The sequence below is a fragment of the Phalacrocorax carbo genome, chromosome 8 (assembly GCF_963921805.1).
Source record: "Phalacrocorax carbo chromosome 8, bPhaCar2.1, whole genome shotgun sequence".
NCBI lineage: Eukaryota > Metazoa > Chordata > Aves > Suliformes > Phalacrocoracidae > Phalacrocorax > Phalacrocorax carbo.
In genome coordinates, this window is record NC_087520.1 from 43,567,377 (window position 1) to 43,593,591 (window position 26,215).

The following is a 26,215-nucleotide window of genomic DNA, read 5'->3' on the forward strand; positions in this document are numbered from 1 at the left end:
TCATGCTGCTCCCCTGTGCCAGGGGTCGGCGGGGTCCCCAGGGGCGGGTGCTGCCACGGAGGGTGCAGGATGAGCCTGGCCATGGGAGCAGCTCCTGGGAAGTCCTGCAGGGATGGGGGGGGCAGCGCTTGGGGCTGTGGGAGCAGGACTGGGGGACATGTCCCACCACAGCCCGGTCCCTGCCCCAGGGCCATGCTGCTTTGTGCCCTCTGCTCAGCTCGGGGGCTCTCCCCATAGCCCAGGCAAAACCATCAGCCTTTGCTTTTTCCTGCCCTTGATACTTCGGACACTTCTGAGCAGAGAGAGTTTTCTTCAACTATTCCATTTCCAGATCTTACACCTTTTGCTCAAACCCTTGTCTTTACCCCCTCCCTCCATCCCGAATGCGGTGCAAAGGGAGACGCCCTGATTTGCTGCCAGTAGACTGATAACAGCCAGGCAGCTGTGCTCCCCTTCCTACCCAAGAGAGGAAAAAGCATCACAGGCTCCAGGATGCTGGAAGACCCGGCCAGGAGCTGAGCAGGAGCCCCGACGGAGCGCCCCACGCCTAGCACCAGTGCAGGGAAGCACTGCCAGCCCTCCCGGGCACCCACCACCCCGGTGTCTAGGGCATCAACCTCTGCTCCAAGGCAATTTGTGAGCTATCACACTCTGCCCTCCATCCTGGGCTAATTAGCACCAGCCCAGCCCTCCGCCTGCAATGAGAACAGCAATCAGCCCCGCTGTTTGCCTGCTAGGAACAACCTCCCTCCTGCATAAATTTCCCAGGCTGTGGTTTTTAGACTCTGATCCCACATAGCTTTATTCACAAGAGAAGTCCCACTTGGGGCAAGCAAATTACTCCAGCGAGCAAAATTACCCGTGCACAGGATGCACGTACAGGGCACAACACAAGGGGTTTGGTTTTTTTTTTTTTTTTGCACAGCATCGAAACCAAAATAAATCCACTGAGGGAGCTCAAAGCCAAGCCTTGCTGCCGACCACGGGTAAAAGCCGGACAAATTAGAGCAATTAAAGAGAAGAAAGAGACATGTGGACTTTCATACCCACAAACCTCAGGACGCAGTCGGTGGGGGAGAGCAATCCACAATCGCGCACACGCTGCAAAACCAAAGCACATCGCAAAATACTTTCCGTCCTCGGAGGCACAAGCTGTCCCTCCAGGCAGGCAGTGCCACCAGCGTGAGCACGAGGCTGGGACAGCCTGTCCCTGCCACAGCCACCTGGGATGGCTCGTCTGCAGCAGGACACAGGCAGTATTGTACCCGAAGCGGAGGTTTTCGTGCTGGAGATTGAATTGCAGGTCGTCGTCTCCCACCGCGCACAAATGCTGCCCTGATGGGAAACAAGAGCTCGGCAGAGATCTTCCGCCTTTCCCCTGCAGCTGCAATCGGGCAGGCAGAAAAACCACAGTGCTCTGCTTAAACGCTCGCTCTTGCTGCACGAACAAGCTTTCCACCTGAGCAACCATGAGTAACTGGCCAGAAAAACACTGCTGCTTTTGAACAAGCTTAAAATGCATATCGGGAGGGAGGGAATTGTCCAATATTTTCACCCGAAACCTGAGTCAGAGCCAGGAGGGGAAGCCCACCATGCAGACAGCGAGGTGGCTACAGCATCTCCGAGCTGTTCGTTCAGTAAGAGCATCCTAAGTGTGACTAAGGCTGGGAGATTGCTGGATCAGAGCTCAGCATCCCTAGGAAACAGAGGGGAGGTGGGGGCTAAACCAGGAGCACCCTCCCAGCCACCCCCCCACCTTGTTGCTGCCTCTCCACCACCCCTGAGGCTGCCCCAGCCCACCCTGGGGTATTAATTGCAGCCCTGGAGCTGTGCGAGGATCCCCGGCTGCGAGCGGAGGCGTGGGCACGCTCGCCTCTACGTGCCACGCTCCGGGGACAGGGACATTTGGCAGCTGCCTGCAGGGAAGGTGCCTGAAGTGCTGCTTGCTGTGGGAACATGAGTCAGAGCTCCCCGGTGCAAGAGCCTGACGTCTCCCTCCTGCTCATTTATTCAGCACGTCAAATATTTGCGTCTGGTGCAACTGCGCAGGGCATGTTATTCAGGAGCTTTTTTTCCCCTTTTCTGCTGGCAGTGACAGCTTACAAAAAAACACCACAGTGCCATCTTGGGAAACTTGGCCTCCCAGTGAAGCATGTTTGAGCATCCTTTTCCTCACCTGCTTCAGCGACCGGCTCCTCTCCAAGCATCCCCTCTGCAGGGACTGGCGAGCCCCGCAGGGACCAGGAGGAGCTGGATGCTAAACCCCCTGGGCAAAAGCAACCGCTCTGTGGGGCTGCAATGGGAAAAAGGCAATTTCAGACCCATTTCCAGCGCTGTTTGAGTGACAGCAAAGCCTGGAGACTGCGGGCACTGAGCATTGGCCCTGCCTGTCCCTCCTGTCCCCTGCCCTGTCGAAGCACCCTGCCTGGAAGCAGCACACGCAGCGGCAGGAGAGGCCAGCCAAGGAAAACTGCTCAGTTTTGCCTCCCTTTGGCAAGGAAGCGGCTTTGCTGGCTGCCAGCCCATAGTAATCCCCGGGGGACCTCAAGTTTTTTGTTTTTGTGCCACATCCCTGGATTTCTTATTTGTAGGGCTTCTCACACCCTGAATGCCCGATCCCCAGGGAGGAGGAGGAGGTGTTTGTCTCCGATTAATTACTCAAGGCTGGAGAAGGTGCCCTTGTGCAGAGGTGACATGAGAGGCCCCACGTCCCACCTGGCCCCTCCCAGGGTTTCTGTCCTGTGGTTGCAGCTAAAAATGTCCTGTTTCATGAGGGAACTGCAGGAAAGGCTCATAAAACAGGAACTTCGGGATGCAGCTGAGCAGATCGGCCACCCGCATGGTGTGCTGCTGGATAAACACAGCATGCTGCAGGGGAAAAAAACCCACATGCCTCCACCCTATTTGTAAGAGGAAAATCACCCTTCAGCCTCCGCTTGCATTCCCAGCTAGGACACGTGCTCAGCTGCTTTGGGCCTTTGAAAGAGTTTCCCAAGATCAGGGCTGGGATTTCTTGCTGGTGGGGACTCTGGAGCCTGCTCCCCCCAGGCATGCATCCTCTTCCTGGGGTCTGCGGGAAGCCACAATGCATGAAAAAGCCCCAGGGCTGGAATAAACCTGCAAACAGCTTTTGCAGCTCTGTCAGAAATAGCATCAGGAGCAGCAGTGCCGTAGCTGATGCTCTGCTTTGCCAAAGAGGACGTGTATCACCAGTGCTCGGCAGCCGTCTGATGCTGTTCCTTATGCTTGGTGTCTCCTGTGGACCCACAAGTGAGCCCTGGCAGAGCCCACACACGCTGGGACGATGCTCGGCACAGCAAATCCCTCAGTGCATGGCGCAGATTTGCTGTGCCAGCCGTGCTGCTGGCAGAGGGGGAAAGAGAGGAACTGCCTTATGGGCTTGTCCCGCGTTAGCGCTGCGTCCTCTCCACCAAGAAGACATCCTCAAGCATCGTACTCAACCAGCTCCAGAGGGATCTGCTGGGAGAGAAGGCGTGCTGGCAGGAAAGCACTGGGATTTTCCAGTTTATCCAGCCTCTACAGAGCAGCACATCCTGCTCTGCCTGCAGAGGGGCAAGTTAGGCTGAGCCCATGGCAAAGGCTGCTCACAGCTGAGCTCGATGCCCTTTGGGGAACCAGCAGTGGAAAAATAATAAATAAATAAACAAAAAGCAGTCCTGGGGTGAGAATAACTCAGCCAAAACACCACCAGGCACCTCCCTGGCTGGCTGAGAAGCTGCAGTGACCTTGGCCAAACACAGTGTCTAGGATTCAAAGTGCAGCTTGAGAGGATGTGACTCACATCTGGGATGTGGTCGCAAAGGACAGATGTGTTTCGTTACTGTCCAGGGCCCTATCTGCAGCTCTGTCTGTGCACGCAGTGACTCAGCCTTGCCTTCGAGCCCTTCTGAAAGAGCAGCCACAGCACATCTCTTCCCAGCAGCATCCCTGTGCTGCCGTAAAACAGATTTGTGAAATTCAGGCTCCTGCAAGGGAAAAAAATAAAATGGAATCAATCAAAGTCATGTTTCTCCATGGGAATCTTCCAACTTCAATTGTAAATCATTCAGAGAAGGATAAAATCAAGTGCTTTAGTGGTGGGATCTATCTCTCTAAGTTCAGAGTTTAAACACCAAACATCCCCCCATTCCAGCGGAAGGACACCAACGAGTCCCCTGGGTTTTCTTAACACTTACCATAGGACAAGAGGAAACATCTCCTGGAGAAGGTCCATGTCTGGAGGGAGGAATAAGGAGATTTCAGCAGATCTCACTCCTACAACTCCAAAGAAATTCAGCAGCATTTAGTGGAGAGAGCCCTAAAGCACTGAGCTAAGGCTGAGACACCCCATCTTAGACATCAGAGAATCTAAAGAGGGGAACCCTACAGCCAGCTAAGCATGGCACATGACTTCTGTGCAAAACCCAGGCCCCAGACCCCCCCCACCTTGGGTAGCATGTGTCCCTACCCCAATTACTCCCACAAGCAGCCTTTTTCACACTCACCTGCACTATTTACCCGCCGCTGCCCGCGCGCCCTGCGGCAACACGGCTGGTACCGAGGAGAGCAGATGGAGCCACATCTACCGGGAATTTTTTCCCGGGCAGACCCTGGCTTTGAAGGCACCAACAGCCGTATATTTTTGCTTAAACACCCGTACGCCAGACTGGGCCAAGCGCTGCCTGACCTGGGGGCCAGAAAGCTGGGAGCCAGCAATGCAGTTCACTTGGCAGACACTTGATGGGGCTACGAAACCGATTACCGGCGCACCTGGCAGGAGCGGGGGGTGCAAAACTGCCTCTGCCAGATGTTTTGGGGTCCAGCTTTGCTGGCGTTGCAACAGCTGCCAGCACCCGTGCGGGATGCGGGCAGCCGGTGCTTGGCAGCTCCGCTTTGGCCTTCGGTCACTCTGCAGCTGAGCGAGGATTGCAGCACCTGGGCAAAGCTGGAGGTTTTAACCCCAAAAGATTTGCCGTCGTCTGTTTTGAGAAGCGCTGTGGCGATGGAAAGGGAGAGCAGGCAGCTCCGGCAGCATCTCCGGCAGCATCGCCTTGCAAAGCGCTGATTAAGTTTTATGCTGCTGTTGCAAGACGAGGCGACCTTGCTACCTCCTGACTCACCGCTGCCTCAACCCAGGCCCTTTGCAGGCTGCTGCAGTGGGCACTGGAGGGATTTTCCCATGTTTCAGCCCAAAGCAAGGGGAGGATGGGGAGATGCAGTCCCAAAGCAGAGCCCGAGCACGGTGAGAGGTGCAGCCCCGCATTGCGGAGCCCGCTGCGGGCGAGGGCCAGCCCTGAATTCCCTGAATGCTGCTGTCAAACTTTCCAGCACGGCTTTAAATACACCAGCCCTTGCCTGGCTCCAGCTGGCCGAGCAAGCTGGCAGCAGCGTGCGGATGAGAGCAGCTAGGAAGAGTCAAAGCATCGCCTGCTCAAGAAAAAAAAAAAAAGATTAAGAGACGGTCCCCATAAATCATGAGCTAGTTACTGACAGAGAGGACTCTCCTCCCTCTTGCTCCACACGCTGCGGCACAAATTATGGCCCCAACTTAGCTGTTGTTCAGTGATGAACATCTGAAAAGGCTGTGACAGATGAGAAAAGGGATGATTTAACAGCCATAAATCCAGCCAGCTTAGAGGTGTTTTTACAACCAAGCCCATCTTGAATCCCCTCTGTTATGAATAGTTATCACTCCCAGACACTACTACAATGGAAAGATTTTTAACAGCTTTAATAGAGATGCAATAAAACCCCCAGAGCCCAGCAAGCAAACGTCCTTTTTATCCCTCGAGGGAGGGAGAGGAGGCTGAGAGCCACTTGCTGCACTCAGGCTTGAAAGCTCAGAGCCAGAGGCCACCAAGCCACCACTAACCCCTGGGTTTAATGGGTGGGTGTCGCCATCTGAGGACTGTATCGGCTTTCCTAAAGCCATTGTATGAATGGTGTAATTAATATGCCACAGAAACGGCTGGGGACACAAGCTGTGCCCTTGGTGTACAGCACCTTCCTCCTCTGGTGCTGCTTTTACCTCTGCCAGGATCTCCTCCTGCAGTTACCCAAATCACAGCTGATTTAACCCACCCTTGGGGATTTAAAATGAGGTTGGTCTCAGCTCGGCCAAAGACACACCTGAGTAGGGTGCAGTCCCTCAGCTGCCCCTCACCTCCTTAATGCCCCTTGTCTCTCACGTTACGTGGGCTCAGTGACTCCCACCCAGCAGCAGGACAGGGTTGCTGCTCCCTAGTGCTTCAGGGATGTGTCCCAGCTCAGGGTTAAGGATCTCACTCCCTCTTGCTATGCATGTAGCCTCTCCTCACCATTCTGCAAGTGCAGGCTGCACCCAGCCTGCAAAATCAGCGGCCGGGAGGTGCTGGGGGTGCACCCACTGCAAAGGGCATCCGGCGCTGAGCAAATACCTGAGGAATAAGCACCTCCTTATACACACAAGCTTATCAGGTGAGGTGATAAGTAATTCATTGGACAGAGGGAACAAAAGCCGTCCAAGGGCACATGGCTTCTGATTCTCTGTAGCTGGTCAGCCCATTCCCACGTAAAACCCCAGGTTTTTTTACATCTGAGCACGGACCGTGGGGCTGATGCGTTTTCCCTCCTCCAATGGTGAATCTATGGAGTGCTCCGAGGAAGGTAGTTAAAAAAATGGAAGGAGCAGGGCATGCTGCTTCCTAAGAGAAATGTGGCCGTGAAACCCTGCTCCTGGCCATGGAGAGAGAACCCAGCACTGCAGGGCAGGGAACAGGCTCAGCTTGGCCATACGGAGACCCAAGGGGATGCGGTCTCTGAAGCCTGGGTGGAGGATGACACTCCCAGCCCATTAATCTAAGGGAACATCTTTTTTTAATGAGATAATACTGAGTAATTGATTCTTAAATACACCGAAATCAAATGTCCCGAGGCCAGAGCAGGATCCCAGCTTCATCGTCAGATCAACAGCGGCTGGCAGAGATTGAGCGCACAGGGGAAAAGAAAATAAAAATTAAACCTCCTTCGTGTGCCTAGTTGGCTCCGGGGCAAACGCTAACATTTCTTTAAAAGGTGCATCAATTTTTCCCTATTAAAAAAGTAGGTCATCAAAAGGAAGAAGCCAGTGGGGGGCTGGGCTGGGGAAGGCACCAGGGACCATCGAGGCCAAGCAGGCAGCGTGGAGAAAATCTATCTGATTAAAACACATGACAACGGCTGAGCAAGAAAGTAATTTTTAAGACAATTTATTCCAATCTCTCTTTCTCACCCCATCCTTCACACAGTCCCAGTTGGGAAGGGTTTACAGATATTTTTTATTTTATTTTAATATTGTTTTTTTTTAGAAAAATACACATGCAAATAATATATATTTTACTGCTGAACTTTTTTACATGTTGGAAAAAAAATAATAATAAAGAAACAAAGCAGGATTTCAGGAAGGCCCGAGTGGGGACAGAGGTGGGGATGCCACGGGGATGGGATACGCCAGGATGCAGGTCTCGGTGCTGAGCTGCCTGATGCTTGTGCTCCAGCACAGCCTTTCCAGCCGAAAAGTGTTTGTCACAAAGTGCACGTTAGTCCCCTCTGGCAGCCCCTGGCCCTGACAAAATCCTTTCTTCACTAATTCTGCCCAGATTTGGGAATGGCCAAGGGAAAGCCAGTGCTGGATCTGATCCTTCCTCCGACACCCGGCATAGAGCAGAGTCCCAGCTCCGTGCTGGCAGGAGCCAGAGCTTCCAAAATGCAGGCAGCAAGGGAAGCCCAGCTTAGGGAAAAAGCATCATTTTGATGCTAGGAAATGACACCAGAAACTAAGAGCTACATGGAAAAACCGCTGCTATGCTATTTATCTTAAGGGATAGAGCTGACAGCACGGGGGAAAACGGGCTGATGGTCCCTTGAAACCTGGACTCGTGTTCCAGGACAATGTTTTTGGGGTGAGACCGAGTGCTGGACTGGAGGGGCTGGGGTCTTCTGACCCCATGGACAGAGCCGACCGGGTCCCATCAGAGCAGGGATGTCCCCAGCTTCTCCGCAAATGCCATGCAAGGTCTGTGGGGAAAAACCAGATACGCTGCATACCAGGTAGCTGCCATCACTCGAGCGGAACAGGAGTTGTACTTAAGACAGGGCTATTTCAGGTTTGATTGATGATCAGCTGGAGCGAAGGGGCTGGCAAGGGAGAGGGCAGCGAGGTGCAGCCTGGGGTAGGAGGGTGATTAATGCAATACCATGGCTGCTGCAGGAAGCCAGGAGGCTTCAGGAAAGGCCACAAGCCCACAGCAGCCCCGATGCTGACGATGCAGCAGGGAGTGGGTGCAGGGGGAAATTGCCCTGCAGCTGCTTTGCTGCCTCCTCCCAAGCTGCTTTCAGGTGGTGCTCCTCTGCCTCCTCTCCCAGCAGTCCCACCCAAGGCCATGGCTTTCTTCCTGCTGATCCAGGCTAACGATGTGGAGCAAACTGTGTTTTCTCTCTGCCCAGAGGTATAAAACCACACAGGCAGTGCAGGGAAGGTTTCCCAAGGGAAGGATTTCCCCCCACCTCCCAAGGAGCCTTATACCAAGGAAGGCAGCAGCACTTTGCCAGCTCCATCCCTGCTCCCAGCAAGCCCCTGCACTGCCCATGTCCCCAGGCAGCGGTGACACCTCTGGATACACCACTGCCAAACTGACCCCAAGCCTCCCGTCGGCTGCTGCATATCCCAAGCATCGCCATCCTCAGCAGCTGGCTCCTGCCTTGCCAGAGCAAACCCACTTGCTACGAACGCCTGGTGCCTCACTACGGAGGGAGATGGGTCAAACCAGAGGCAGAGTCGGCTGCTCCCCCCCAACAGTGGCTTCCCCCGGCGGCTGGATGCGGCCCCTGCCCTCACCTCCTGTATCCCTGGTCCAGATCCAGCCTCTGTTGTGCTCGCCAAGCAGATGCCAGCAGGGAAAGGCAGCAGGACACTCACAGCCTTGGATTCCTCCGGATTTACCACCATCCACGGCAGCCTCGGAAGGGCATCAAGCAGCAAACGCATTTGGCAGCGCTGCACTCGCTGCCGTTGTGTTGTGAAACACCGGAGACGACAGGCAGTGTTTCACGGCAGGGCTGGAGACACGGCGGTCCAGCTCCCATAGACACACGGGGGGATGCAGCAGTCACTCTCTTTTTGCTTTTCTCTTTGTTTTTTGTTATTTTGGTTTTGTCTTTTTTTTTTTTTTTTTAACTAACAAAATACACTTTTGGGACTGTCTACTCCGAAAATAGATCTGGGAGGGTCTGGCGAGGGAAGGAGGGGGACTGTTTGGCTTCTATTTCTACCAGCTGTCCTGGTGCAGCTCTAAAGTTTGGATCATGCAGGTTTTATTGCAGCTTGTGTGTTTGATTTTTTTTTAGGTAGCCCAGCTTCGGCTTCAGGTAGCCCCAGAGTTGGGTTTCTCTCCCCTCCCCACCCACTCTGGCCACCGTCTCTCCGCCGCCGTGCCAGCCAGGCGGTTATTCGGTGGCCATCTGCTTGATGTGGTCGCTGAGCAGCTTGTATTGCTCTGTGGAGGAGAGAGAAAAGGGTGCTGGGAGGGTGCAGAAGCCAGGCAGACGGGCTCCATCCCTCCGGGACCCCACAAAGCGGGTGCGCATCCCCCAGTGTCACCCCTACCTTCATCCAAATTGCCGATGGTCGCCTGCTTCTTCAGGAAGTCGCTGCAGAGCTTCTTGTTCAGGCCGAACGCCAGCATGTTGTGAATGAAGGTGCTGAGGAAGGACAGAGATGCTCTTAGTGAGGGAAGGGCCAGGCTGCTCTTTCTTCTCCCCACCTTCCTCTTCCTCTCTGCAGCCCCTTGTAGCAGGTGCTGGGATGATGCTTGGCTGTGGGAGACCGTGCTAGGTCCCTGCAGTGCCCAGATTTGCAATGTAAGGGACAGGAGCAGGTCCTGGGAAGAAGCGTCAAGCATCCTCTGCACCATAACAGATGTCCCCAGAACATCTGTAAGGTGTCCCACCCACAGCTGGCGAGGAGACACCAGGGAGCCCGGCTGCAGGAGGGATGGTCCCCGAGCCCTGCTCACCCCAGCTGCCCGAAGGTGATGTTCTCATTGAAGCGGAGGCTGTCATCACGCTCCTCCTGCGTCATGTGGCACCACTTCTCCCTGCAAGGCACAAACCCGTCTGGCACCACCGTCACCCCGGGATCCCCTGTGTGCATCCCTCCCCGCTCCCCGGGGCCACCACGGTGCCCGAGGACAGGAGGCCACCGAGCACCTGCCAGCGGTGCTGGATGAGCTCGCACACCTGCATCCATCCACAGATCTCTTGCTCCGGGGAAAAGCAAGAGACCCCCCCAGGAAAAAGTCTTCTTCAACCTTAGTTTTCTCCTGAAGGCCCTGATTAAGAGCTAGGAAATAGCATTGGCCTCTCCAGCACAGAGCTCGTGTCTCTCACCTTTGATGCCATCATTTCAGCAGGGGGGACAAGCGAGAAGCAGGGGGGTTTCAGCTCTTGGGGATGGCTGTCCCAGCAGGGCTCTGCTGAAGCCCCCACCTACCAGGCACCTCTCCCCATCTGCAGCGGGGCTTCAACTCCCCAAGGCCCTAGGAAGCTGCTCCCCAAACATACCTCCCCCCTCCGACAGCATGGGGGGGCTCCCATACCCCTCCCCACGGCCCCACTCGGGGGCTGAAGTCTGGAATCACAGCACTGCCCGGAGGATGCTTTGGCTCCACTCTGGCTCCCTGGCAAATGCAACCGCAGCATTGCCTTAAAGGAAGGGTTTTTAAGCTCTAGATGTTTGCAACCAAGTCTAGGCAGTGGCAGGAGTCTCCATCCAGGTGTCCCATTTGCAGGTCTTTGGGAATAAAGCCTGTGTCATGGAAATATCACTATGGTGGTGCAACGCTCAGGTGGTGGCGGGGGGGCTCAGTGCATGCACGCCAGGGAAACTACAGCTCCAGGGTGAAGCCAGCCCCCTTCTGAGAAGTCAGGTGAGGTTACAGCCAAGGATAAGAGCAGGAAAAGCAAGGAAAAACAGGGATAGGTAGAAGAAGAATAGCTCTATGGAGGAGAAGGAAGAGAACACCAGGAGCGACCGCAGGCTTGCAGCTCGTGGTAGCTCGCCGGCACGCCGAGTGGGATCAGATGAGCTGTGTCGGGTGAAAACAGCACTGGGAAGAAGGGTGTCTTGCAGTAAATTCAGTCATGTTAGCTCAGCCCCAGTGCACCTTCGTGTTGCTCAAACTGGAAAAGGATGAGTGCTCAGTCAGGCCAACCCCACAAAGGGGAGCCTGTTCTCACGCAAGTCAGCCCAGACCGGGCGTGAGAAAGCTGCTGGGCTGAGCCTTTGGTCTCCAGGGGTAGCTGCTATATTTATAGGGCTCTGGAAACTTATATATGTTTAAAGGGATTTTTTTTTAAAAAAAAAAGGTGTAATTTCTCCCAGGTAAATCTTACGATGGCAAATAAAAACCACATCCAAACCTGGAGGTTAAAAAGAAAAAAGAATCAAATTAAGGGGCTTTGAAATCTGGAAGCAAAGCTTCACAGGACTCACTGGCCCACTTACAGAAGAAGCATATTTGTAACTATTTTTTTCCTGCCTTTTTATGTTTTTGAGGGAGGAAGGGGAGGAAAAAAATATATCAAAGTGCCCAAGAAAAATTTGCTGTGCTTCTGGCTTGTTAGTCAGGAGTAACATACCTGGGAAGGGGGAAAGCCCACATGTGGCATTACTCAAACACTTTGATCTTTATAGCGGCACGGCGGGGCAGGCGCAGGGGTGCGTAACCCCACGGGCTGTGCTAACACCTTGCCTGTATTTCAGGGTACCCAGGAAAGCCTCGCCGTGGCAGGGCAGTGGCGAGAACCATGCTGGTGAGACGTGGCTTTGGCCGCTTGGCATCACTCATCTTTCAGCAGCAGCATTTCACCCCGCACAGCTAACCTGAGCAATGCTCTGTCTGAGCAATATTTAAGTTATCTAGCTGTCGGTGCATGCCTTAGCCACGTGGAAGATTTACTGCCAAGCTTCAAAGAGCCCTCATCCTCTTGCTGGTGCCATCACTTCAAGTGATTTGCTCCAAGATCGAATATCCCACGCTCCGGCAACAGGGCAATGACTCTCCCTGCTCCCCAATTCCAGCTGGGAGCATGGATGGATGCGGCTGCTTTTGAGCTTTGCGGCCCGGAAGATGCGCTCGCCATCGCGACATGCAGCCCTGTTTGCATTTTTCTTTTTATCTAGGGATGGCAGCACAAGAGTGCGTTTAAAAAAAAAATAGAAGGACCAGCTTTTCCAGCTGGCAAAGGATCCTCGGCACATCTACGCGGCAGCAGAAGCCAGGAGCAAGCGGGAAGGACAGGAGAGGGGGATGCTTTCTCCACGAAGAGACTCAGTTCATGTCCAAACCCTGCCTGGGGAGCCGTTCCCTGTACAAGCCCTTGGCTTCCCCAGCAGCTGGGTACCTGATTCCCACAGTAAAATATCACAGCTTGAAACCGGTCAGGTTTCTTTTTAAAAAGCCGCATTAAAGCAGAACCAATCTCAACCTTTCTGGCCCTTTTGAGGTGGTGATGCACATGAAGTCAAACCTCCGATGGCCATTCCTTTGTGGTGGAGAACGGCCTTTGAGAGCCCCCCTGAAACACGTTATCCCCCTCCCCAGGGCAGGATTTGGACCTGAAGTGAGCGTCGGCCTCTGGACACTAATGCACCGAAGTACGGGGACAGACACACCTCTTCTCCTCTTCCTCCCCAGCGTCCCCTCTGGAGTGGCAGCAGAAACGGGGCCGACAAAAGTGGTGCGTGAAAGATCATGCAAGACAGAGGGATGGAGGGGAAAGGAGAGAAGAAGAGATGGAAGAAGGTCGTTAGAGGCAGAGAGGAAAGAGAGAAAAAGAGGAGTTTAGTTCTGATTCCTTCCCCCATCCCTGCCCTCCCCACCAAGAGGAGAAAAAACCTCCCCAGCTCTCACTGCAGCCCTGGGAGGACGCAGCCCGGCCACCCCAGCAACGTCCTGGCCACCCCACAGAGATGGTCACCATCACAAACCCATCACCACAGACCCTGCAGACGCCTGCCACGGTCAAGTACTATCCCTGGCGTTTCAAACCCAGCCCTTGGGATGGCAGCCCTCACCAACCAACTCCTCCTGCCAGGGTTTCTAATCCTCAGTCCAGCAAGCAGCATCCCCGTTCACCCAGTGGCTTCCATTATCCTCTCCAGAGGATTGGCGGGGGGGTCACCACCACCTTCCAACCCCCCTGAGATACTCGGAGTATTCCAGGCTGCAGCTCCCGAAGCTCCTTCGTTTCTGCAGCGGAGGCAGACTCAGCCATCAGATTAATTGAGAAAGGCACTTGGAGCAGAGCAGCTGCCGGTGGCATATGTCCTTGTGAGACATTTGCTGCTGCTAATTTGGGGCTTAATCAAAGCAAATGCAGTTATGGTTACATTACTGTTCAATAGGTTCTTTCAGTGGCTTTCTTGGAAAAAAAGAAAAGCAATAAAGGGGAAAGCAGAGATTGATCGGTGCTCTGAGCCTGGCAGAGCATCCCGCAGTGTGAGCCAGGGCTGCCTTGGATTAGCTCGGGTTTGGGGAGGATGCAGAAGGGCTGGTTGCTTCAAGAATTGCCATCGCTGCTCAGAAAAGGGGCTGTTCAAATGCTCCAAGCTCAACAACTCTCACCCCAAGAACTCAAGGCCTCAAAGCACAGGCACGCAGCGGGACGGTCTGGCTTTGGAGGGGTGAAACTGCGGTCAAGAGAGGAGTGAATTGCTTGAGCCCTTGCGGCAGGTCCATGAGGAAGCAGGAGATGGGCATGAGCCTGGCGAGCGTTTCTCCCACCCTTGCATCCCATGGTGTCCCCATGCCTGAGCACCCAGATTCTCCCTGCACAGAGCCACCCTCCGAAACAAGCAGCCCCTTCCCTTTGCAGGGTTTATCCTGATCCTCCCAGCCCTCGGGGCTGACCACACTGCTGTCTCCAGCTCTCATCCTTGCTGGCTGCCTGGGGTCGGTCCCCACACTGCACTGCAGCACTTCCACAGCCCTCCCGGGGACAGCCAGTCCCAGGGCATCCCCTCCCCATCCGCTGCACCTCCCCGAAGAGCTGCACCAAGCACTTTTTCCCAGATCTGCTTGCAAAGTAAGCATCAACAGCCTGAATCCTGGCTGGGTTTTCTGGACACACTTCTGGGACTTGCAAAAACAACACAAAACAAGCAGGAGAACCTTCATGCTTCCAAATCCCTAAGAGGATGCACATCGCCTTCCTGCTCCCAAATCCTTAAGAAGATGCGCGTCTGCCTGGCCGAGGAAAGGGATTATTTCCCTTGCTCTCCTGCCCAGCCCGGAGCCCCGTGGCCCCGGCAGTTTTGCAATCAGGGGTGGAAAGCAGAGCGTTTCCCCATGATCAGAAATGCTTAGGGCTGTTAGCAGCAGAGGGGAATGCCAGGGGCTGGAGGGGACACGGCGTCTCCTCTTCCCACGGGGACATGTCCTACCTGGTGGTGGGGGACCTCTTCCTTCGCTCACAGTGCACGGCGTCGAAGAAGGCAGCATTCCAAAACCGCAGGTTGTGCCTGCAGGGAGGGAGGGAGATGTTGGGGACAGCCACCCCCCATCTCCCCCAGACCCCTTCCAGGGCCAAAGCGATGATTCCAGAGTGGGCTAAGCAAATCGGGCAGATTTGGACCATTTGTGGACCAGCTCCTTGTGTGTCTGCAAACACACTCTTGTTAGCACAAGGGCTGTGCAAAAACCACGGTCAGGTCTTTTTAGGGGCAGCAGCAGCTTAAAAGCACTCATGAAATTCTGGGGAATGTGTGGGCAAGGACAAATCCCTCCCACTGGGGAGGCCAATGCCTGGCAGGAGCCAGCTCGCCCCAGGCAGGCTTTACCAGATCGGCTGCTGCTTGAGGTGCATGTACAGGTAGATCTTCTCCCCTTTCTTCTCCTCCTCTGGGCTCTGCACAGAAACTGTGGGGACACACAGTTACATGCCGAGGCCTGGATGACTCCCACCTTCCCACCCACGCACAGACTTTGTGCCCCCCCATCCCCCAAAGCTCGGCATCCAAGCAGCCGTGAGGGCAAAGTCTGCAAACCAAATAATCATCCCCAACACATCCCCAGCAACATGAAGAGGAGTTTTGGATGTCCCAGGAGGATGCTTGAGCAACTGGACCTCTGGTTCGGTAGCACATGTGGCTACCAGGGTGGCAACTGGAGCAGCACGAAGGCACAGGGGTGGTGGATGCCCAAACCTCTGCAACCTGGTGCCACTGAGGACAAGATGCCACAATATGGGACAAGGGCTGAGATTGCTCCAAAGCAAGGGGCTGTGAAGCTCTTTTGGAGCACTTCTTTAGGAGCTCAGAGGAGACAGCACCAGTCCCTCTTGCCCTTCTCCCCACCCCACACCTCTGAGAATGCCAGGCATCTCATACCACTCGCAGTCCTCACTCCTTCCCCAGAGATGCCTTGACCATGCCTAATTCAGCAATGCTGGCTCCACTCACCCGTCTTCTTCAGCTTCTCCTTTGGTTTGTCCTCACCTTCGCTGTGGCACAGAAATTAGCGTCAGGTCCCGAAAAGCCTGTCCCCCTGACAGCCCATGCAGCAAAGCCCCCCATGGTGGGGGGAGCACCTTCATTTGAAAGACCCACTGTCCCCAGGGCCAGAAAGGTGGCCGAGAGACTGTGATGTCCATCCCAGTTGGACCCAGTACAGAGATGATGCAGAAGACCACAAATCAAGAGCACCATCTCCTGGAACCACATATCTCCATGCCCAAGGGACACGGGACTCCCAGACCATGAGACGCCCAATGACCGAAGTCATTGGGATCAGGCTAGAGACCGTCTTCCCATGGCCGTGATAACCCCTGGTTCATACTGGCCTTACACCCAGGAGTTTTCTGGCTTGGTCATGTTACAGCCACCTGCCCACCCAATGGAGGGGTACCCACTCATTCTTTTTGGTGGTAGGACCCTTCAGTTTGGTCTCCAGGCCCCCGAAGAAGCCTTTAACATTCTCTGTCTTGGCTGACGTGTTTTTCAGCAGCCGCTCTGCGATGTCCTTCTTCTCCGCCAGCCAGCTGTTTGCCGACTTCAGGTACGAGTCGATGCTGCCCATGGGCTTCTCCTTGGCCTCCAAGGGCAGCGCGTGGGTCTTGCCTGTGGGCAACATGGCAGAAGCTCAGCTAGCCCCATGGTCCTGGGTGCTGCCAGCTACTGGGGACCTGCTCCCAGCTACAAGATACACTGTGGAGACCAGGAGCGAGACAGAAACGACCCAGACACGGTCCCATCCCAATTCCTGTAGGTCTTTATTCTCCCCCCATTTTGGATAGAATATCCAGCCTCCCCATGGAGAAGTGAGCACCACACACCAAGCAATGAGCCAAGGTGCTTCTGCGCTGAGGGTTTCACATCTCCAAGGTTGGGGAACATCTGGGGATCACCACATACAAACATCCCCGGCTAGAAGCAATGACAAACCAGCATGAGCATGAGGTACCACCTCAGCGAGGGTCTCCGGCAGGTTTGCATAGCTTGTGGGCCATGGAGGCTCTTTTCTGCTCAATATTGGAGTTGGCCAACGTAAGCTTGGGTACCCTCCATCACCCTTCCCATGCACAGGGCACACTTCACCACCAGTCTCCAGCACAAGCAAAGCCCATGGGTGCAGGCACCTCTTACCCACGTAGTAGTAGGTGAAACACATGGTCATGAGGTTCTTGGCAGGGCTGAAGTCATCCATCTGGTGACACCTGACACGGAGGGAGGATTCAGTGAAGGCACCCAGCGGTGGCAACCCAAGCAGCCTCATGGCTGCTTCCCCTCAAGCCGTGACTCTGATCTCAGGGGCTTTGGGTGATTGCAACGAAGCCCCAAACCCCCACAACTTACTCAAACAGCACGAGGGCGAATGACTGCATCAGGCGGTAGAAGGTCTGCTCCGAGACGCACTTGGAGTTGCAGCGCTGCAGGCACAAAGGCCAGGGTTTAGCACAGCCCTGCGGGGCACCTGCCTGCTGCAAGCAGCAAGGGCAACCCCAGTTCCCCCCCGCGGGACCCCCTGCCGCAGGGCGGTGGGCAGAGAGCACAGGCGGTCAGGCCTCCCTCTTGGAGACGGCGGTTTGCCCCTCTGAATTGTTTTTCTAGGGAATAGGATGTTTCTGAGTGCTGATGGGATTTCATTTTAAATAAAACAGATGACTTTTCTCCCACATTGCAACAAGCACATGTTTAACTGCCTCAAGATGCATTTATCCACTTCTGTATCTCCCTGTCCTAAAGTTCCTCCCTTTCCCCGAGTTCCTGCCCTCCAAAGATATTGCTTAGGGTCATTGCTAAATTCCCATGGCCTAAGCCTCCAGCCCAGGCTGCTGCAAAGCCCTGGTACAGGATCACTGCTCCTTTGCCCATCCCTCTCCTTACCTGGGCGCTCACATATCTCGCAAACCACTCCCTGCCCTTCCCATCCTCGCCGCTGCAGAGCTCACCAAACCTGGCCTTCTCTTCTTGGTCCAAATCCTCTCTGAAATGGGGAAAAAGAAAAAAAAAACTATTAAAGTTGAGGATGTGGCTGGCATCCCCTATCCAGCCAGCCCCCACGTCATCCCTCTTGGCAGGAGCGTCCTGGTGCTGCAATGCCGGGAGGAAGGCAGAGGAAGAGGGGAAGGAAGCATCCATGTTGTCATCCTCCAGCTCACACTGCTCTTTTGTTCCTTCCTGGCAGGGGGGAAACCAAAGGGAGAGGGAGAAGGGAAGAGCCAAAGACAGCCCAAGCAGAAGCTGAGCTCCAGAGACAGGCACTCTGCCCCAGAGCAAAAACAAGCCCTGTTGCTGCTCGTCATGCTCAGTTTGCTCAATCCTGCTTGGCACGCTGAGCCGCGGCGTTATGGAGACCACAGCGATGGGAGCTGGGGGGGATGCAGAGCTGGGGGGGAAGCCGGGGGCTGCCGTGGAGTCCCAGGGCATGCACAAGCTGCTGACATTTGTACAGGCAGCAGCAGAGGTGCCCAGCAGGGGAGAGGAGCTGGGGACCCCCGCCATGGCAAGACCCCAGCATAGGAAAGGGGAGAAAGAAGACGGGAGGGAAGCTGGGGGTGAAAGATGAGCTGGAGCATGCCCAAGAGAGGGGTGCAAGTCAGACCCCGCATCCCCCCCTTAGCTCCGATGCTGTGTTATGGTGGAGAGCAACAAGCTGCGTTAGCCAAGCACGGGGAAGGACACAAACCGATGCTCCCGGAGTGGGAAAGCAGCCAGATCGCATCCCGCAGGATGTCCCCTGGCAGCAGGCTCGGCGGCGCTGGCCGGCCCCGCTCGCTCACCCCCCGGTGAAGATCTTCTCCACGTAGTGCCGCATGAACTCCCGGCGCTCGGCCGTCGCCTCGTCCCGGGCCGACTCGGTGCTCTGGCTGGAGGAGAAGGACTCGTTGGAGGAGGAGCGGTGGTAGCCACCCCAGAGCCTGGGAGAGTCACCCATGTCGTTCTCGCTGTCCGCTGACTCGGTGGCATCGCTCTCCTCCCCAGCTGCGTCCCCCTCATCCCCCAGGCGCCCGTTGCCGCTGGGAGCAGCGGGAGGGGAGGGCTCCGAGGGGATGCAGGTGGGTGTTTCAGCATCAAAATCAATGAGGTTCCCTACGGGCACGTCCAAGGGGGCCTCCATGGCTCTCCTGGGGGGACTCAGTCCTTGTCCTTGTCCTTCTGCTGCTCACTGGGACAATGAGGCCATCGCCAGAAGAATGCCTGGGACAATGGGCTGGCTAAGGCAGGCAGGTCCTTCTGCGGGGTGCCAGGTTACTGCAGGACATCTGAAAGACAGGGGGAGGACAAGAGTGAGGAGGGCACCCTGGGAACTGCCGCCATGGACCTTGGGTGAGGTCACCTCAGGCTACCACCTACAATATCTACAGGATCCCAATAGGATGTTGGGAGTCTAGAAAGGTCCCGGTTGACTGTAAGCTGGCAAACAAGATCTTCAAGAAGGGCAACAGGGATGAACCTGGTAACTACAGGCCCGTCAGTCTCACTTCTGTGCCTGGCGAAACTATGGAGATTATTCTGGGAGTTATCGAAAAATACCTGAAAGGCAACGCAGTCGTTGGTCCCAGCCAGCACAGGTTCATGAGGGGAAAGTCCTGCCTAACGAACTTAATTTCTTTCTATGACAAGGCCACCCACCTAGCTGGCCAAGGGAGGCCAGTTGATGTAATCTCTCTGGATTTCAGTAAAACTTTCGATACTGTCTCTCACAGTATCCTCCTGGACAAAATGCCCAGCACACAGCTGGATAAACACGTAACGCAGCGGGTGAGCAATGGGCTGGTGGGTTGGGCTCAAAGGGTCACAGTAAATGGGGTTACATCAGGCTGGTGGCCAGGGATCCGTCTTGGGGCCGGTACTCTTTAGTGTCTTCATAAGTGACTTGGATGCAGGAATGGAAGGGATACTAATTAGGTTTGCTGATGACACAAAATTGGGATGCTGCTGACACTCTCGAGGGCGAGAGGCCCTGCAGAGGGACCTGGACAGGCCGGAGAGCTGGGAGTCACCAACCGTATGGAGCTTAACAAGGGCAAGTGCCGGGTGTTGCCCCTGGGGCGCGTCAGCCCCGGCTGTACAGACAGATGGGGGCACGAGGGGCTGGGGAGCAGCTCTGCGGGGACCTGGGGGCTCTGGTCTGTGGCAGGCTGAACACGAGCCACCAGCGTGCCCTGGCAGCCCAGGGGGCCAGCCGTGCCCTGGGGGGCACCGAGCCCTGCATCGCAGCCGGGCGAGGGGGGGATTGTCCCGCTCTGCCCCGCACTGGGGCGGCCTCCCCTCGAGCGCTGTGGGCAGCGTTGGGTGCCACAGGACATGGAGGGTATAAAGGTACTGGAGAGTGTCCCGAGGAGGGCACGGAGCTGGGGAAGGGTTTAGAGGGGAAACCGTACGAGGAGCGGCTGGAGTCCCTTGGGTTGTTCAGCTGGAGCAGAGGGGGCCGAGGGCAGCCTCATGGCGCTCTGCAGCCCCCTCCCGAGGGCAGGAGGAGGGGCAGGGCTGGTCTCTGCTCTCTGGTGACCAAGGCCAGGCCCGAGGGAACGGCAGGGAGATGTGCCAGGGGAGGGTTAGGCTGGGCATTAGGGGAAGGTCCTTCCCCCCGAGGGTGGTGGAGCCCTGGAACAGGCTCCCCAGGGAGGCATCACGGCACCAGCCTGGTGATATTCCAGAAGCCCTTGGACAGGGCCCTCAGAGACACGGTGTGAATTTGGGGTGTCCTGTGCAGGGACGGGGGCTGGGCTCAGTGAGCCTTGTGGGTCTCTCCCAGCTCAGGGCATTCTATGATCCCATCAGCAGCAGAGAGGGACAGGACACAGGCACACCAGGCAGACAGAGGTGGCTGTTCTCCATCAGCCACGTGATTAAGCAAACCCATGCAGTACTTGTGTGCTTTCTGCACCATTCAAGTGGTGTTTTCATCCTTTAGGCCAGAAAAGAGATAGTTTTAGCCCAAGCTCCATATGCCACATTTAGGATGTGACATCTCACAGCCCAATGGACAAACTGGGCCAGTGTGAGCCAGCAGCTGGCAAAAATGCTGGAGACTTCCCACATCAGCCCCAGAGAAGCATCCTCCTCTCTCCTCACAGGTCTGTCTGACCCCATTTGGAAATGGGACCGTCTCCAGGGTGGAGCACCCCAGTGCACCAACTTGGTTAAACTGGGAATGTAAAGGATCGAGTCAAAGGAAACTGTAATGGGAGGTGGATGTAGCACTCTGGGCTGTGATTAGATTAATTAGTTTTGGTGTCCAACCCAGATTGCAAAGGCACTGGAAAGCAGGTACAGCAGCCATAGGCAGCTCTGCTCTCCAGAGAGCGTGGGGAGCACAGGCCGGCGATGGACCGCGATGCTCTGGTGCACGCACATCCCGGGTGGTACCCAGCAGCTGCAAAAGGGGCAAAGAAGGGGCTGCCCTGAAGCTGCCTCTTCATCAGAGAATCACTCATGTCCTCAGCAAGCATGTTTCTGCCCCAGCAGATGGCAAGAGATGCCTTCTGAGAAGCGAGCCTGGTAGGAGCAGCCATGCTGCAGCGGCCAGGCGTGGGGCCAGCGAGGGGCAAGGCAGCACGGCACAGGAGCAGGGCCAGCAGCACGGGTGAAGCAGTGGCAACCCCGGAGAAGCACCACAGCAGCGCTTGCCGCAGCCCAGCTGCCTTCAAGGAAACTGATCCCACGGCACAGGCAACCACCCCCAAAGCAAAAAGAACGCCAGCTTTCTTTAAGTGTCTCACCAAGACGAGCATGCTGTCCCAGCTCTGGGGTTGGGAAAATAAGCCTTCGACTGCAGGAGGAGCAGCTCTCCCAGCAGTGCCCTCCTCCTCCCCAGGGCCCCTTTGGGTCAGTGGGGTGCTGGAGGTGCTGGGACCCACAGGACAGAGAGGGAGCCACACCACTGCACTCTCCCTGAGCATCAGACAGCTCATCACCCTGGCTGGGAAAAGCCCGTCACCCGAGTCTCCAGGGCTAAGAGATGGCAGGGATAGAAAGGGGTTGCGCAGGGGAGACTGCCTAGGGCAGAAACTCATGCACCCACATGCACCCAACACCAAGCAGTCACCTTCCCCCTCCGCTGGCACCCTGCTCTCCCACCCTCCCTCACACCGAACCCCACACACACACCTAAACCCGGGTCCTGGGAGAGCTGCGAGGACGCTGCTGCAGTCAGCAAGCCGCCGAGAGCATCGGCCGATGGGCAGAGAGGAGCAGGCGAGAGGCTGCGGCACAGGAGGGACTGGCAGCGTGCCCACGGGGAGCCAGCTAGCCGCAGCCCGGCTCAGTCCCCCCGGGCAGCACAATCCCCTCCAAACCAGCCCCTCCAGCTGCACGGACGACTCTGCGCTTCATCCATCCGCCCCCAGACCTTCCCACTCCCAAGGCAGCTTCAAAGTCCCTTTTTGCAGGGATGGAGCCGGGTCCTCCTCCACCAGTCCCTCCAGCACCTGCAGGTTTGGGCTCAGAGCTGCCTCCTCACAACGCTGGCAGTGCAATCTCGTTTCTGACCACCCCCCCTGTATTTTAACAGGAGGCAGGCCAGGATGCACGCAACGGACCTTCACACAGCCCTGCTTTGCAGCATGTGCCTCCCTCCCTGAGCTGTACCTCGGCTTTTGCCCCATGCACCGCGTTCAGGAGCATGCCTGGAAGCAGAAGGTAGGTCTGCAAATTGATCTGTCAGAGCTTTTTGAGACTAATTCTCAGTTCTACACTTAATGGAAGGGAATTGGTGGGGACAACAAATCCTCCTGCCCAGGTAACAGCCACTGTATGGGTGTGACACCCAAAAATGTCCCGAGCAAAAGACTTCGTGCAAGTAACCTATGAGCTGGGCATTCCTTGGCATGTGGCAGCCCCAGATGTCCCCTTTCATGTGCAGCCTGTAAAGAAACTGCAGAAATTCCTCTACTTCAGAGGAATCCTTATAAGTATCCATCCAAGCCAGAACTGCTCCCACTAAGCAACTTGGAGACGACAGCATTTCTGCACTGGTACTTTGCAAACTGGGGGGCACAGCCCATCCCAGAGCTGCTGGTCAGCCCCTTCCCACCCACAGCCTGCCCTTGGGCTGCCACCCATCCTGTGCACGGCCGAGAGTAGAGCTTTGCAGAAGCTGCCTCAAGCAACACACAGCATAGGAGCAAGACATAGCCAAGATCAGGGAGGTCCAGCTCTAGAAAACAAATATAAATGAAGATGCATCGCTCAGACATCAGCTCTGGCTCTGGGCAGGTCTGTCCTGCCCCAGAAACCCAGCATCAGCACACCAGCAGCACGGCAAAGAGACAGCCGCATCCAGGAGGATATACTTCTCCAGACATCACCAGGAAGAAAATAGGGTTGTGCTGGGGCAACAGTGGCCCCTTTTTTGCCCAGGAGGGACAGAGAGGCATCCCCAGGCTCCCTGCCAGATGTGCACAGCTGGCAGATGCCATCACTGCCCAGCCAGCCTCTGCCCACCCCGTCCCCTCCAGGCAGCGGGCCAGGGGCTGCTCTGCTCGTAGCGGTTTGTAGGAGCTCGCACGCAGCTCTCAGCACACTCCACTGCCCGAACAACTGCTCTAAAACACACTGACCCGCGTTTTCTCCTACATCCCTCATGCCTTTCTTCAGGTACACACACCCCATGACCCTCTGGGAGAGAGGAGTTGGGGTGCAGGCTGAGCAAGACCCCAGCACTCACGTTGGGTGTAAGGAGCATTGCAGGCTCAGCAGAAACCTAGCCAGGGCTGCAGGCAGCATCAGTAAGTGCATTCTGCTCGCAGTGGGCCAGAAAGGGTTTAACCGCTTGCTGACCAGCTCATGATATAGCCCTGACCTTGAACAAAGGCCACAAGAAGTGTTCCGTGGTGCTGGCAGCTGCTGTGGGTGCCCAGGCTTCCCAAGCATCTCCACAGCCTCCAAGGTTGTTGGGTTCTCAGCACAGAGCCCAGAAGAACTTTAAAAAAAAAAACAAAACAAGCCCTGTACCCACTCCACAACCCAGTCATTGTTCCAGCGGAACAAACCTGGGAAAGAAATAGCCAAAATACAAACCAAGAGCCCCAGATCCTGCAGCCTGAGCTCTCGGCTCCATCCGCACGTGGAGATCATCCCGGCTGTACGTCCCACCACCGCTCAGGCACAGCCCAGGGGATCCTGCTCCTGGCTTGCCACCGCTGGGTTGAGTTTGAGAGCGAACGAGGGCTCTGGAGTAAAAAGGGGCTTTTGGGCTGTTCAGGAGCCTGACTGCAACACCACAAGCTTCAACATCTTTCAACTCCTGGAGTTCTTGGGCTGCCTTTAACCATGAAGCTCAACCAGCCAGACAATGTAGCATGTAGCTGACTATGGCCTTTCTTGCAAGCATCTTCCAGCACATCTGTATTCCCCATGGGCAGCTGGCATACAACAAATCCACATCTTCCTACTGGAGACACCATCCCAGGAATAGCAGCAACCCCTAAAGAGTTGGCTGGAGCCCTGCACAGACTGACAGGCAGCTCCGAGTGCCACATCAGAGGATGTTCAGGTGGCAGGAGATATCCTGAGGCAGGGATATCAATTTTAAAATGACTAAAATCTCATGACATCTCCTGGCCTGGGCTGTTTTCCTTTCACCTCTCCCTGCCTGACAAGCAGCCATTCGCCCACCGGGTAGTTGCACTTGTCATCCCTACTGCCCAGCATCCTGCAGATGCCACAGGAAATTTGTGGTGCCCTGAAAGTTTGGAAAATGCCTGTTCTTACTAAAAAGAAATGCTGAGGTAGCTCTGAATGCTGCGCCTATAGATGCATATACAAGTGCAAGCAGCTTTCATCTATGATCTGCCTTTGAATCCAGCATTTCTGGCCCATCATAATCAGGGAACTGCCCAGTTTTGCTGCTTCCTCCACCTGCATCAGCCCCGTGACATCTCAGCTACCTGAGAAGGGGGAAAAGCCTGCTGACGTCCCAGCACATGGGCACTGCAAGAACTGTGGGTGGCGTGCGACCCACCATGCCCAGGTACCCTGGGGTAACGATGCTGCCGGCGCCAGGGATGAACAAAACCAAGTTGGTTTGTCCAGCTCTGAGCCCCAGGGCTGCCGGCAGGTCATCACCCCAAGGAATTAGGCAGGGAGGGACGGGAGGTGTCTCAAGGTTCTGCCCTGAGACAGGTGTGTGTAAGCCCAGAAGGGACCCATGGGGTGTTTAAACCTGGTGCCAGGAGATGGAGGGAGTAGTGAGGACCTGGGATGGAAAGCAGTGGAGCTGGGGATGAGGGCGGACTTTTTCTGTCCTGTTTCAGAGGAATGTCGCAGCTTTGCCATCCTCATCTCACCCTGGTCCCAGCACATCCTTTCCAGGGGACAGGACCGCCCAGTCTAAGTTTGCAGTTGAATTCCTTCTCCTCGCAAAGCCTGGGGAAATGACACACTGGGAAAAAAAATGATCACCCCCAAAGCCTCACTGAGTGATGCTGAACTGGCACCCACAGGACTGAGACCAGAAACCAGCGATGATAAAGGACACGACACAGCCTGGCTTCGAGCACAGCCTTTGGGACCCTCCTTGCTCATGTGCTGCTGCCAGCACCGGTGCAAGCAACGCACCGAGGGCATGATGCTCTCCCCCAGGCAAGAGCCTTGGCTCCACTCTGAGGACTGCTATTACCCTGCGAGGTGAGTGCCACTAAACCCAAAAATCCCCCTCCCACCAGCACCACAGACCCCGTCATCCCACCCAAACCCAGCAGCCGCCTGGACCCCCACAGCAGCTCTCACCATGCTGGCAGCCTGTGTCCCCGTGCCACGAGGTGTCCTGGTACCTCCTGCCAGGCAAGCCCGCATTTTCCCGGGATTTCAGGCTGGGATGCTTTCTCCCAGCATCCTTAAAAACTGCATGGAGTTCAGGACATCCTGCTGAGGTCGGGTATGCTGCAGGACCTCAGCAATTCATGCCTGGGAAGCAGCATCCAATTCCAGTTTGCTGTGATGGAAATCCCAGCAGGGAGCAGGATTCAGCTAGTCCGTGTCCCAGCTCTCCTCACTCCCTGGCCATGGGGCTTGGCCCACAGCGAGCCCCATGTCCCCAGAGCTGGATGACAAACTCAGCTAATCCTCATTATCAGCTCAGGCCGTGGGCGGCATCCTGCATAATGGCAGCGCTCGAACCCACACTCGCATCTGCGTCCTACATGGAGATGGTGCTCCAGCCTGGAGCTGACAGGCACGATTAAAGACTGTAATTAAAACAAAGAAACCTCTGGCTGTCTTCTCGCAGCTACAAGAGTCCATCCCTCCGCTCCCTGGGTGCTGGGATGGCACCTGGACGCATAGTGCAAGGGCTCCGAAAGCCCCTGGGGACATTCAGCCCACTTGTATCCCCTACTAGAGATGCTGCTCCAGGGAGGGGGAAAAGACAATTAAATATTCTTGCAGGACTCAGCTTGGCAGCCCAGAGGGGATGGCTCTGCTCCTTCGGCCACCATGCACCAACACAGCCGCGAGCCTCGCCGAGATCTCCAGCAGTGCATCCATGCCACGCCAAGGGCTACATTCGTCCCCACTGCTGCCCAGAGCCAGAGGAGCCGTGCCGGGGTGAGAAAGATGCTCCCGCAGCACGTAGGCAGATCCGGCCCTGGCCATGGCAGGGCTTGGCCTTGCTCTGCAGCAAAGGTGGTTTAAACACATCCCACGTCTCCGTTTCCCAGCCGTGTCAGGGGACATGTCCTCCCTAACCTGCAG

At 55.8% G+C, this 26,215-nt stretch overlaps 1 protein-coding gene across 7 annotated transcripts in view; it reads right to left on the minus strand.

Moving 5' to 3' along the window:
• Positions 1–7,210: 7,210 nt before the first annotated feature.
• KIAA0513 (KIAA0513 ortholog) overlaps positions 7,211–26,215 on the minus strand; it is a 30,123-nt gene continuing 11,118 nt past the window's right edge. For 6 of the 7 annotated variants that reach the window (XM_064459712.1, XM_064459716.1, XM_064459714.1 and 3 more), the window contains exons 2-13: positions 18,298–18,780; positions 17,402–17,501; positions 16,871–16,944; positions 16,661–16,731; positions 15,928–16,135; positions 15,479–15,519; positions 14,858–14,936; positions 14,462–14,539; positions 12,692–12,721; positions 10,032–10,112; positions 9,623–9,717; positions 7,211–9,512 (exon numbers count right to left, since the gene is read on the minus strand). In XM_064459712.1, the coding sequence (XP_064315782.1) occupies positions 9,463–9,512; positions 9,623–9,717; positions 10,032–10,112; positions 12,692–12,721; positions 14,462–14,539; positions 14,858–14,936; positions 15,479–15,519; positions 15,928–16,135; positions 16,661–16,731; positions 16,871–16,944; positions 17,402–17,501; positions 18,298–18,635 (1,245 nt within the window). In that variant the 5' untranslated portion in view covers positions 18,636–18,780 and the 3' untranslated portion in view covers positions 7,211–9,462. The remainder of the gene's footprint in view (positions 9,513–9,622; positions 9,718–10,031; positions 10,113–12,691; positions 12,722–14,461; positions 14,540–14,857; positions 14,937–15,478; positions 15,520–15,927; positions 16,136–16,660; positions 16,732–16,870; positions 16,945–17,401; positions 17,502–18,297; positions 18,781–26,215) is intronic. The other variant, XM_064459718.1, reaches the window with a different exon arrangement.